Source organism: Sabethes cyaneus, chromosome 1 (assembly GCF_943734655.1).
Source record: "Sabethes cyaneus chromosome 1, idSabCyanKW18_F2, whole genome shotgun sequence".
Classification (NCBI taxonomy): domain Eukaryota; kingdom Metazoa; phylum Arthropoda; class Insecta; order Diptera; family Culicidae; genus Sabethes; species Sabethes cyaneus.
The window spans coordinates 12,387,562-12,401,531 of record NC_071353.1 but is presented as its reverse complement, the minus strand read 5'-3'; the positions used below and the strand labels follow the sequence as shown (position 1 = coordinate 12,401,531).

At 42.8% G+C, this 13,970-nt stretch overlaps 1 protein-coding gene across 3 annotated transcripts in view; it reads left to right on the top strand.

The window, feature by feature from the left end:
• Positions 1–13,970, top strand: part of LOC128732813 (segmentation protein cap'n'collar) — a 139,126-nt gene that overhangs the window by 122,931 nt on the left and 2,225 nt on the right. For all 3 annotated transcript variants that reach the window (XM_053826212.1, XM_053826214.1, XM_053826211.1), the window contains 2 exons: positions 2,284–2,374; positions 12,684–13,924. In XM_053826212.1, the coding sequence (XP_053682187.1) occupies positions 2,284–2,374; positions 12,684–13,924 (1,332 nt within the window). The remainder of the gene's footprint in view (positions 1–2,283; positions 2,375–12,683; positions 13,925–13,970) is intronic.

Here is a 13,970-nt window from a genome sequence, read left to right as displayed (position 1 = left end):
GAATTGAAAAGCTATTACTATTCCAGTTTGTACAAGCAACCGAACGAATTCCTCCTTCGTGGTGTGTTTTGACATTTTTTTGGAGTACTCCGTTAACTTTCACTGAAGATTTTCTGAACAGCTAACTGTGTATCCCACATTTCTTTTGTTGCGCAATATTAATTGGCGCATTCAACCAGTAAATCAGACCTATTGTGCCCTTCGAAAAACGCTACGATCAAGAAGCCATAGGCCGCCGTACGAAGCTGACAATGTACAAAACCCTTATTTAACCGGTAGTTATTTACGGACTTGAAGCTGTGACGTCGCTCACGGCTGAAATACGCGCCCTTAACGTGTTTGACCGAAAAATGCTGCGGAAAATATTTGGCGGAGTACAAACTGAAGGCGGAGAGAAGCGGAAACATTTTATAAATCACGAAATCTCACTTTTTCACACTTCTTGGGAAGATCGCTATCGTACATCTAGCTAAAGTCAGTAGGCTACGGCGGGTCGGACATGTCGTAAGGATGCCGAATGACAGTGCGACAAAAGCACCAGCACTCGGTGCGATCGACGTGTAAGATGGCTCGACCAGAACAAAAGGGACTTGTGACTTCTGAGACGCCGAGGAAATTGGTGACGAATGGCCCATGGAGTGAACCGCGTTGAATGGAGACGACTGCTTACAAAGCACGATGTGCTCCGGCTCTATACTGACGGTGGGGAGGTTTTTCGGGGTTTTCCTTTGAAAAAATAATTGAGTTATTATTTGTAGAACCTTCAATCATGAAATTAAGTTTGACGTATACTTTGAAAGTTTTACTAGCAATTCAGACTTCCTGAGTTGTTATTTGATCATGCAAAAAAAAAACGAGAATACCAGTTTTTGATCGTGGAAAAACCGGTAATTCGGTATTGGCAAATAGCCCGATGATACCGGTAAAATCGGTAAAGCTTCCCTAATCCTAGGCTGTGAGAAAAACAAACTTAATAATTTTGTGTAGTCCACGAAGCGTGCTGAACCGGGTTTTTGCGGTTGCGGATGCGAACTTTGCGGATAAAGCTAAGCGGCTTGGGTTTTGCAGAATTATCCATTGATGGAAAACGTTGTTGTTGTTGTTGTTGTTTTTCATACGCGTTGGACCGTGCCCGTCGCACGCGGTGATCTAGTGTGCTATGCGTGTTGTATGAATTCGTGCAGTTTTCACGTTGCGTTTAAAATTAAATTACAATAAAGCTAAACGAGATAAGAGATAAGAGAATTTTCAATGTGAAATTTTCTCAGCTTTCGAATGAAAGCAAAGGAATTTAGCCAGCTAGCACACTTTTTTGTACTAGAGCTAATTCGGTTAAGGTAAACAGAATAGAAGACTAAAAATGTTTTATAGGTAACTCTGTAATGATTAAGATTTGACCATTTGCGTAGGATTTTTTTCGTCAAATGTTGTCCTATTACCCCTCGAAATATTTGCACTAAGCTACCTGACACCCTGTATTTCATCGAGTAATTTTTTGTTTATTTTACCGTGATTTTTGCATCGGAAAATTTCAGAAAAGTAATATAGGAAAATGTGTTCTATAACATTGTGATTTTTTTTAGATTTTTATGATTGGTTTAGGAGCAAACTGCGAAAAATAACGTTCGCTATACCCGTCATTACTGATTCAAGATGGCGTCTAATGATCTGAAAATTTTCTAAAAGTACTTAATTTGAATCGTTCCGTAATATAACTAGGTTCAAGGCATTTTTTGTACAAGCTGGTCCCTTTTGCAATATCTCGAGTCGATTCCAATCAGTATCCATTTGGTATTGCTGATAGCTCAAATTTTAACTTCCAGCAGTGCCAGTGGTGTGTTAGTGAGAGTGGGCAATTGTATAATCAGCAGTCTACTAGCAAGTTATGGATGCGCTTCATAATTTGTTGGCTTTATAATTTCCATAAGGGGGCGCTGTTTTTTTTCATTTTGCAATGCATTGATACAAGAAATCGATTTGTAATCATTACGATGCAGACTTTACAGACGATTACGATGCAGACTTTTATTTATAACTATTTGAACCAGATGACAAATAAAATTGTCTTTACCTCTTTACTTCAAGTTTGTTAGCAGGTATTGAATTTATCATTTTTCCGGAACCGACAAGTTTGGAAAAAGGTTCAAAATGGCCCTGCAGCTGTTTGGAACTAAAAATCACGTGACAACTCATACACTGCGTACTAATCGACTATTCACGCACTCTTCTCCATCGTCAAACGAACTGGTAACTGACGTACTTCCCCTATTTGACTCGTTCCAGAATGCATCATCCGAGATGAATCACACCGATGGCTTTCTCAACTCGATCCTGGACGATGATCTTCAGTTGATGGACATCGCTGTAAACGAAGGTAAGTGAGGGAGAGATCTACCTGTCTTTTTGTCAATTTTTGCCAATGCCAGTGCCAGTGCCAGTGACATTTGTAATTCGTCGGTCTACTATGATTGTGTGATCACGATAGTATTCGACTGCACGATTACGAAGTTATCGCCTTATCAGTTATTAACTCTTTTCCTACCTCTCTTGCTCTCTCGCATACCTACACACATAATCGCACACAAAGCGGTTCTTGGTTCGGTTTCGGTTTCGGTGTGGTGCGCGACACCGGAGACCGGACTGATTTGAATATGCGATGTCAGCGCAACGCAAAACACCAGCTCGCGAACTACTCCTGCGCTGCGCGGCTGCCCGCTTGGTGTTGTGTTGTAATTGGACTAATAAATTAAAAGCTGGCTGAAATTGTGAATATGCGAGAGCACTTTTTGCGCTTGTTGGTGGCCTTGTGAGAGTGCAGTGGCCAAATCCGACTGCGTCGGCTACTATACCGTGCTCTGTGCTATCCGGGCGAAGAAAGCCCATGTCCGTGTGTTGGTTGGCTTTACTGTGTGTCTCGTCGTGTTGCCCAACCGGGCGGGCGGGAGAGCACAGAGCAGCGATATGGTAGTCACACTCGTCACGAACGATAGGCGGACGGGCGAAGCAAACACTGCACCGCGGAATCGAAATGTTGTTTTTTTTCGGGTAGATTTGGTTACACTGTGTTTACTATTTTTAAATGCTTAGTCATGTCGCGATATGTGTGCGATCCGTAGAGACCGAATTTATTTTCATTTTTTCCTCCAACACGTAGTTTAATTGTACATTTTTTCGCTCTCTGTGTTTTTCTCTTTCCCTTTCGAATAGAATTTAATTTTTGTGCTATCTACTTTTCGATCGATTTGCTAGTTGGTTCCACCGCGCGCGGCCTATTCCATTCTCCGCTCGAAAGAGGAAAATTTGTTTAACTATAATTGCTTAAAAGATTCTAACCGTCGATTCCGGGTGCTTATACCGTGCGGACCGTGGAAACCGCCGAAGTGCCAGCAGCCCGCCCGAATTCGTTGATAATTGATTTAAATTTTGTGTACGGTTCATGCCGTGTGTTGTGGCCAGTGGGCCGCAGGAAAAGTGAAAACTATTTTCGGCCCCGTGTGTAAGCGCATTGCAAGAATTGAAGAATTAAGGTGGAATTTCATCGCTTCAATAAGCGCACATCATCATCACACCATCGTCAGCCCCCGGGTCCGCTTCGCTGTGTATGGCCGCTGTCACCGTGGGCTACGTGATCAGTTGATTGTCATTTCCCTTCGCTTGCAGGTAAACGCAAAACAAGACTGATAACGACGAAAAACGGTCGCCTTGGATGTGCGTACCCAATAGAGAGGAGCTCTAGCTGATAAGATAGAACCGCGAGAGTGCTTTCTGCGAATTTCGATAAGCGTCTTTTTTTTTTGTTCGTTGTTGGTGGTAGTGCTTAGTGTTGCATCCTGGCCAACGAACAGAACCGAGACCAACGTTCAAGGTCTTCATAGTGGTTCTTCACCCAGTGCCAGTGCCACCGTTTCATGATTCAGCAACCAGTTGGACGGATGACCACGGAGAATTCGGAAGGGTCGTTCATTTCTAGCTGCATCATTGAGAGCGAACTCGGAGTCGGCGCGACTAGAGATTGCTATCGCTGAGCTTTTGGGGCTTGGCCTTATCTTCGCTCTTCGGGAGTGCTCGACGAATGCAAGTCACTTCTGTTTACTACTCGAATCTAACGGAAAGTGAACGTGAAACGAAGTTCTCGAGAAGATTGTGTAGTGTCATGGTAACCACGTAAACAGAAAATAGAGTAAAAGTGCTGCGTCTACAAAGTCCATCTTGTGGACTGGAATCGGCTGTTGTTGAGCGAGCCCCGTGCGGGTTAAGTCCGACTTATTGTACATTGACGGAGAAATTGTTTCGAGAAAAAAGGAAAGAGAGAAAGAGAGAGAATTTGTGAACGATGCTGTCACCATACACGTGTCTAGGTAATAAAAACTCGTGTCATATTACGAGTGTTAAACTGTTCTAACAGGCGTGATACTTGAGTGATTACTGGGATGGAAAAAGATTACTTGTTAATTTGCGGTTCTATTTCGGTACTGCTGCTATATGTGTATTTCACGTTTCAAGCCTTATCAATTTGTGCTCCGGAACTCGTGCTGTAATGCTCCTATGTTAGGTTATCTTGCGATAAAATAGAAATGCGTCTTTGTGACCGTTTCAGAACTTCGTGATAATGAATGACTGGCGAGCGAAAAGTGTACGTACGTTATGAATGTCATCCAAATAAGCGATTTTCTGTACAAGGCAAATGCCTTAGGTCCGCCGAATTGCTGTGTCAGCCCAGTTACTTGCTGTCTTTTTACTGCATTGTAAATGCTTATTTTTTGTGGTTTTTTTATCTTTTAAAAAACCCCTTCCCAAAAATTGAGGAATCCCGTGCAGCTTGATCTAGCACTAAACGTTAGGCCTAGTTGGATTTTTAGCACTTATCAGTTGGGGTAAAAAAAATCACACGTCATAGCATCACCTGTTTCACTTGTTTTTGTTTGTTTGTCTTTATCATGTGGCTCTGTAATATGAACCCAGTACGAAAAGTAGCGGATCGCAAGTTGTCCAAGCTTCAAAATACCTATCAAACACTGATGAGCAAGCACTACATTCGTCATAATCCTTTTCCTCTGTTCTCATGCACCCGAGATGATGCTCACCAATCGTTTTATTGCAGACGACAGCTCACTGATCAGCACTGACCGAAATGACTCAGAATCCCTTGCAATCTTCTACTGTGTGTGTGACTGGTCGGACTCTGACTAATAGGAACAAGAAAGATGTTTTGTATTCTATTCTAGATGTAGCAGATAGTTGCCCATATGGTGTGAAACATTTTGACGTGGGGCTACGTCTTACCGCAGGGTGTCATTCCATAATTTAGATTATAGTTACCGTCACGAAAATATCACGGAGATTTTGAACGCTAATAGCTCTGCCAATTATGAATGGATTTTAATGTTTTAGATGCCAATCGACTCACAGCAGATGTAGACAGTGGCGACTCGTCCGCATGTTCAACCTGTTCATAGGACAGGCAACAAAATTCAACCCGACAAAATTTTTTTTCATCACTAGTTCATGATTTCGTTTGAACCGACGCACATGCAATACGAATAATTCGGTAAATTATTAGTTTAGTTTACGAAGCTGCTGAGCAAACCGTTCAACACGACGTTTGAACGTTGCTTTGATCTCAATGCACAAGCATATACCAACACATTATTCCTGGTGTTGATTCTGGGTACGAAGGAGATAAAAAGAGAATGTGAAACAGCTTTTACTCGAAGGCGCGGGCGCATTATTGTCTCATTACTCGTTCATCTTCAGCATTGAACAACTTACTACCCCATTTTCCTATGGCCTGCGCTTTGATTCCATTTTATCGAGTTACGAAGCTAATGAGCAAAACGTTCAATATGACGCTTGAACGTTGCTTTAGATTAGAGATTAGCACCAGGACAATGTATTGGTACGAAGGGGATGGCATGCATTATTCGCAAAATTTTCTCATTAACTCGTTCATCTTTAGCATTGAACAACTTACGCATATTGCTTGTGGTGCGTGTGGTGGTTATTCTTGAATTTGGTTCAATAGGTAAATTGAACGGAAAGTCTTAGGTTCGTAGTTAAAATTCAGAGACGGATTTGCTGGTAAAGTAAACCGCCGTATTCCGTTGTTATTTAAATAATAGGGGTATTCCCGTAGCGCTTGTTATGTTGCGTATACGGAGTATTGCGTATTTATACTGCCGCTACTCTGCCGCTTCCATAGAAACCGGAACTGCTATGCGAATTGCGGCAGCATATACACGAAATACACCGTTTACGCAACATAGCAAGCGCTACGTGCATACACCTAATGTTTGTTTTATGAATAAAATATAGAATTTCGATAATAAAAAAAGCTGCGTATTAATTTGTATTTTTCGCTGGTTGAACAGGTAAGCTAAACCACCACGAGTCGCCACTGGATGTAGATTTTCCAATCACGAATGAGTGAAAAATAACGAAAAGTTTCAAGGTCAAATATCCCGATACATTTTCCTTGCTTCACGTTCACAGGTAGGGACGACAGTTAAATACATCTTCTGAGTACTATGATTGCGATTAGTTTATTTTTAGAATAAAATATAACAAAGCTCCCTCGTCACAACAGATCGAAGATTTTTACGACGTTCATACTTATACTAATTGGATGTCTGTGTTGGGGAATCCCCCCGGAAATAGTCTCCTCATCACAGCAATATTTCTGTGGACCGCGATAAACCTAATCGAATTTGATGTCCTGACAGTAAACCGTTATAAAAAAAAAAGTGAGCGACCAACCCTATCTTCCGCCCGATTGTATTCACATTAGTGCTGTGCGCCGATCAGATTATCGGCGAAGGAATCATTTTTATTTGGCGGCGGCAGCGTCGCATTTGTTGCCAAATTCGAATTCCTACTGTAATGCTTATTTAGTGAAGAATTTTTAATGACATTTTAATCTATGAATTACCTTTTATTTGTATGTTTGTAAATACGCAATATGGTAGGCACTGGTACGTAAAAGGCAGGAAAGATTGGGATACGCACACCATCTTTCGATTTTATGCCATACATATGAACGAACGATTGCTAGAGATCGAATTTAAATTGCAGTTTCTGCCTATGTGTTTTTTTTTAAATTAAGGGATATTGCAAGCATTGCGTGTAATAGATGGCGCCAAAAACTTGGCAAGTGAAATCGGCAATGTTGCAAATCGAGCGAGAAGTAAAGTCCCAGCTAGCCCCAAATCGTACATCAATAACCAAAAACTCAACAAATTCGGAATCGCAACTAAAGCTTAATAAAGTCCGTCCAAGTTGATTTTCAGTCGTATATAACGATAATTGCTGACATACATGCGATATTCAGCACAGAATCGTACGGAGCGGATCGGGCCTAATCGGATATTGTCGTATATAATTACTTAAATCGATAAAATGCGTATGTTTACTCATCACGTATATCGCCCCCAAAATACCACGGATATGCCAATTTTGCATATCAAATTCGATTTATTAGCATGTATATATGTACGTAATGCTGATTTTTAACTTTCATATAAAAATGCTAGTTGGGGTATGGCCAGTCTCATGCGAGTGAGTATACGCAGCATCCAATGCTTACGCAACTGACGCAAGCTTGCGATAAACAACCACCGATGCTGCTTGCATACATTCCGCTACCTACTTACTAGCGAGCGCACAACCTCGAAGTGTCTTTCTGCACAGCCCGCTCACAAAGCCAACAACTCATGAGAAGCCAACAGCCCGCGTGGGCTAGCGGCATACTAGGATATATGGATACATATTTTCCTTTGTTTTTCTTTTTTGTTCACCTTACGCTCTCATTTACACACGCGGATAAGACTGCGAGCCCTTGCGAGTGATCGGTGTTAGCTGCTTGGATTGCAATGACAAGCAAGAGCGGCGATCGTGGCCGATAGCTGAATATCCACTCGCAAAAACTTATCGCTTATGAACTTATGAAAAAATAAGTGGGAAAGTCCGAAGGAGATACTCATGCCGGCGTATTTGTTAGAACTAAAACGCTCGTGGGAGAAAATTAGACCGCACGAGTGGGGGTTTGCAACACTGGAAATCAGTATGGGGGTAAGACCGGCTCCTGATTTGGTCAGTCAGTTTACCACCGCGAAATTAAAAGCAATAATGTCCAATATGTCGCTATTGATTATGGTTGGATTCGGCTAATCAGTTCCGCATTTATGGCCAAAGTAATTTTCAGTAAATACGGAATATGAAAATAAAGGCAATTTGAAATTAAAATAGAAACGTATCATGCGACACTTCGCACTAGAATTCAAAGACAGGCACGATGAAAGTCAAATCATGTACTTGAGCTTCAATGTCCCGGATACTTTTGAAGAAATGGCTTGGTGACCGGACAATAGTTGCATATAACGTATGCATTAAAAAATGGACTTTTTTCGAAGTGTTTAAAAAAACTAAGACAACTAATTGAGTTTGATAAATTTCCCCGCAAAAACTTTTACTGGCAAAAAAACTCTCCGCTCTTGCGAGCAGCCTTCTGGCAGTCCACCGGAACATTCGCCATGGCAGGAGGAAAACATGCGTGTAGGCATGTTTTTGAGTTTATTCTTCGTTTTATTTATCAATTCCTCCTCAGTTTTCGTGACAAAATTATTGAAGTAGATCTGACGCTTCAGGTTTGCCCAGAAATTCTCTATGGGACGCAGTTGGGGGATGTCTCCATCTCCTCCAACGATCGCTTCGAGTAGTGGGTTGACGCCAGATCCGGCCGGAACACCGCGTCTTCGCTCTTATGGTATTTCTTGATGAACGACGCAACTTCCGGCAGGCACTGCGTGCTATAAATTTCCCCGTTCGCGGCCAGTCCAGAGCGAAAGAAGAGCGGCTTTGACATCCCCTTTTCGCTGATTGTCAGTCACAGTAGTACCTTAGTGGGAAACTTACCCAGGTAACCAATAAGCATTAAAATAAGCAGTAAATCAGTCGTTTATTAGCATCCCTGGCGTTTTATACTGCAGGTTGTTGTTTATCAGCTTTTTGACTGCATAACTGTTGTAAATTGGCATGCACAATTCTATTTAAATTCTTCTTGTTGGTAACTAGCTGCAAATAAGCATTGTCAGCACTATAAGAGGGCAAGCAGTAAAGTAGCAGCATATTTTGCCAAAATAGCATTTAAGTAGCATTTAAGGCAACTTAAATGCTTATTGGCTTGCTTTTAAATTGCATTGGAAATGCTTATTGGTTACCTGGGTAGTGTGTGAAATGAACCATACCTCTGAGCTCACTTCCTTCGTAGGGGAAGTAAAATATGAAATGCCCTGCCAGCCGTTGCCATCCAGGGTCCATCACCACCGCAACGCGATTCGCCGAGGAAAACATCTTGACCATCTTATTCAGCCGTCATTGCCTGCAGCTCCAAAACTTCCTGACATATATGTCCATGTTCGCCAGGTACTTGTTCACTGTTGGCCGGTTGCACCGAGCTCCCGGCCAAGCGCACGCAGCAATGTAGCCACTTTTCCCTTGGTCTTCCTCTCCAGCATCCTTTGGAGCTTCTTGTCGCTCAGGGTCATCGGCCGTCCGGACCCAGGCTTTCTTTCGATGCTCTGATTGTTGTCCAATAGTGCCAAGATGTTGTAGATGCCAGAAAAAGAAAGAATAAAAACTGGTATTAAAATCAAGAAAAAAAAAGAAAAAATGTGACAGGGAAGAAAACGGAACATAAGAAGAGAATAAAATGTTAAAACGGCAGAGAAAAAAACTAGACAAAAAGGAAAAACGGAAGAGAAAAGAAGAAAAACGAGTAAAAGCATGGGAAACACGAGGTATAAATTGGGGATAAACAGGATAAGAAAAGAGAAAGGAAAAAAATGGGATAAAAAAGGAATAAAAGAAAGAGAGCAGGAAAATGAAGAAACGAGAACATAAAACGAAACAAAAAAATGAAAACGGAAGACAAACGGTATAGAAGAAAAATAGAACGTGCCAGAAAAGGATGAAAAGAAGGACATATTAAGAGGCAGAACAGAAAAGACGAAACTAAACCGGGTTAAAAGGGAAAAAGAATAGAGGAAACGGAACAGAACATAAGAAAATAAAACTAGACAAGAAAAGAGGGGACAAAACAAGGGAAAACAATAGATAAAGAGGGGCGACGGGACAGCAACAGTAGAAAAACATAAGCGAAAATGGAAAAAATGGATGAAAAAACGCGATAGAATAAGTGGGAAACGGAAGAAAGTCCAACAGGATATAAAAGGAAAAGTTGGGACAAAAAACGGAAAAGTGTGGTATAAAAAACCTTTCGGGAAAATAGGGCAGGATAAAAAAAGAAACAAACCAAAGAAAAAGGTAAAACGAGACAAAAAAGACGAAAAAATAAAACAAAAAAAGCTGGAGAGCAATGGGGTAATAGCAGCCAAAAACAGAATGACGGAAAAAAGACGACAAGAAAACACCGAACAGAAAAAACGACAGGAAAGGAGGAAAAACCAAGGGAAAAAGAAGAAAAGCGAAATGAGTGAACACCAAGAAAATGACAGAAAAGGAGAAAAATGAAACAAAAAGCAGAAAAACTGGACTGGAAAAGGGAAAAAGGTAAAATATATCAGAGAAACTTCGTGTCTAATTTCGTGTCCACGTACGGTTTGAAGTAAAACTTCAAGTTCAAATTAGTTTAATTTCTCGTTCGCGTGGTCAGTCCCGGCGTACTAGTCAGCATTCACGCCTCTCACGCCGAAAACCCGGGTTCAAATCCCAAACCCGCAGAAGTCACGAATGACATAAGCTGTTAAAGTGACTATAATCTAACAAAAAAAAATTCATGTCCAATGTTCAATGTACGATTTTGAGCCCAATTTAAAGTTTATTTTTAATTTCAATTTTTCGTTAAAATTAAGCTCTGATTTCAAGTCAACCATATTCAACACAACAAGTCAACCTATTCACACGCGACAGAGTATGAGAAACATAGTATTCAACGCTTACGCCGCACACGCAGGCGTAAAAAACAGCCGCCGGTGCTGTGTGCAGACATTCTGCTACCCACACACTCGCGCACGCATATCCTCACTTCGTCTTCCTGCATAGATTATTTTCGAGTCAAACAATTCGCGGGGAATCAGCTGCCTGTGAGGCCGGTGGTGCACTGGGACACAAATTTTGCATTAGTTTTTCTTCTTCTTTTTTTTTCATCGCCCTCGATTCTAATCACAGGCAGGAGTACTAGCCGTCGCGGTATCAGAAGATCGGGCTGCAACGACGAACGACGAGCGACGACTGTAGCTGTTAGCTAAACACACACTCGCAAAAATTCGTTGAGTGCATGAAGAAATAAGAGCGGGAGTTTTAAAGAGTTGCTTATGCTGGGGTGTTCGTTAGAATGAGTACGCGTGTGTGAGAAAATTAGACCACACGAGTGTGGGCTTCGCAACACTGACTTTAACAGCTTGGGTCATTCGTGACTTCTGCGGGCTTGGGATTTGAACCCGGGTCCTCGGCGTGAGAGGTGTGAATGCTAACCACTACACCGGAACTGACAGTACCGTCTCAACCGGGCTAAATTTCAGGACAGTCCACCCTCTTGCGGCAAACCTCTAATGCTGGATATGGATACTCTGGAAAATAGATACCAGATTGTGGACGTTAGCTTTTTTCTCAATTTGCAGAGAGGACGATACGACAGCGATTATTTGAAATCCAGGATAACTGCTAACCAGAGTACAGTAGTTCTGAGGAGACCAAGGCCATTCACTCTAGAACACCGTCGAGCTAACTACGCGCGCAATGAACCAGCCTATCGCTTTATGCAGCTAATGAACAATTTTAGAAATGTACTAAATTTAAATATGTCGACTGATACTATTAGGGAAAAACTTAGGCTATTTCTGAGAGGTCAATTACATGTACACTAAAACCTCTGCATTTTATATTATTTTGTATTTGTTATCATATTTTATATTTGTATCCTTAAATTAGATGACGAGCAAAGCCCATATATCTTGACAATAAATAAATAAATAAATTCGAAGGGACTCGGAAGTGCCCCCGAAATACGCACGTAGCACAGCTTTGATCAGCCGTGTCAGTTTGTCCAGAAGACCCTTCTCGTGCATCATCTGCCATAGCTATTCGCGCTCGACTGCTATCGTATGCTGCCTTGAAATCCACGGGAATACGATGTGTGGGCACATTGTACCCCCGATATTTCTGGAGGATTTATCGGAGAGTAAAAATTTGATCCGTAGGCGTAGTAGCTCTCCTGCTACTGCCCTACGAATTTGCTTGCTAGTGAAGATAGACGACGTAACAAAATCTGGGAGTGTACCTTGTAGACGGCGTTGATCAGCGTAATGCCGCGGTTATACAGCAATTTAGCCGATCGCACTTTTTGTAGATGGGATAAACCATACCATATAAACCATATGTCGTTGCTAGTAGATCTTGGCCATTTTTGTATAGTTCTGCCGGAAGTCGGCCCTTTCCAGCGCTGACCGGTTTCTCGCCGGACACATCAACAGAAGTCTTAATTAATCCCAAAAATTACGCCCAAAAATACGTTGGATTTTCATCCAACACTGTCGCATTAATGCCTCGAACGTTTTGGTAATAAACTCAGTACCTACTAATTCATGAGAACGAACATTTTATTTTGATTTTTATCACAGTAATGTCATCTTTGTAATCTAAAATCTCTCCTTTCTCTCATCTTCATGCAGGAATGTACACCATGCGCATGCTGGAGCACAACACCACCAGCAGCAACTCGTCCGTCCTGGGCGGTGGCGGTAGCGGTGGTGCCATCGGAGGAGGACCTTCCGGTGGTCTCGGCAATTCGGCCCATTTGGGTGGCTTGATGTCGAGTGCTGCAGCAGCTGCTTCGGCTGCTGCCGCTGCAGGTGCCATGCAGACTTCGCTCAGTGTCGCCGCCAACGGTGGCCACGGCCATGGTCCCAACGGGGCAGCCGGAGGAACGTCCTCTGGCGATCGGCTGGATGCATCCAGCGACAGTGCCGTTTCATCGATGGGTTCCGAGCGTGTTCCGTCACTCTCCGACGGTGAATGGGGCGACGGGGGCAGCGATTCTGCCCAAGAATACCATAACAAGTACGGAGGACCGTTTGATTACAGCTACAACGGCAGCAGTCGCCTCGGTGATGGTCTCCGACAGCCTCCGGTAGCGCAGAAGAAACACCACATGTTCGGCAAGCGTTTTTTTCAAGAGCAGAATACCACTATTCCAGCGCTGGCGCAATCAAACAATTCCTCCGCTGGAGCCACCGGAGTTGACCAGCAGACGCAACTGAATGCCACCATACCAATCAAGTACGAATACGACTATATGACTCCAACCTCGCTTAGCCACTTAGAGGGAGCAGTCGGACCGATAGCAAAACAAGAAGATCAAACTAGTGCACACAATCCACTGTCATCGGTGGATATGAAATATCCGTACTCGCTGGACTTTTCTCGTCAGAATCCTTCGCTGGGCTCCGCTGCTCGAAGTCTCCACCACGACGTGATTCACCATAATCACACCTACACGTTACCACACAACAATGGCGCTAATCCAAAGCCACAGACCCGCGACAAACGGATTCGTAGGAGCGATGAGGAACACCTAACGCGGGACGAAAAGCGAGCCCGTAGCTTGGCGATTCCGATTCCGGTACACGATATTATCAACTTGCCGATGGACGAGTTCAACGAGCGTTTGTCCAAGTACGACCTGAACGAACAGCAACTGTCGCTGATCCGAGACATTCGTCGCCGTGGCAAAAACAAGGTAGCCGCTCAAAACTGTCGCAAACGCAAACTGGATCAAATCGTATCGCTGGCCGACGAAGTGAAGGAAATGAAGATGCGCAAGGAACGCTTACTGCACGATCGCGAAACGGTCCTGAGCGAGCGAAAACGGATACGGGAGAAGTTTGCCGCTCTGCACCGTCACGTATTTCAGGTAGTTGTTCAGAATGCCACATCTCATAGGCAATAGATTTCATTTT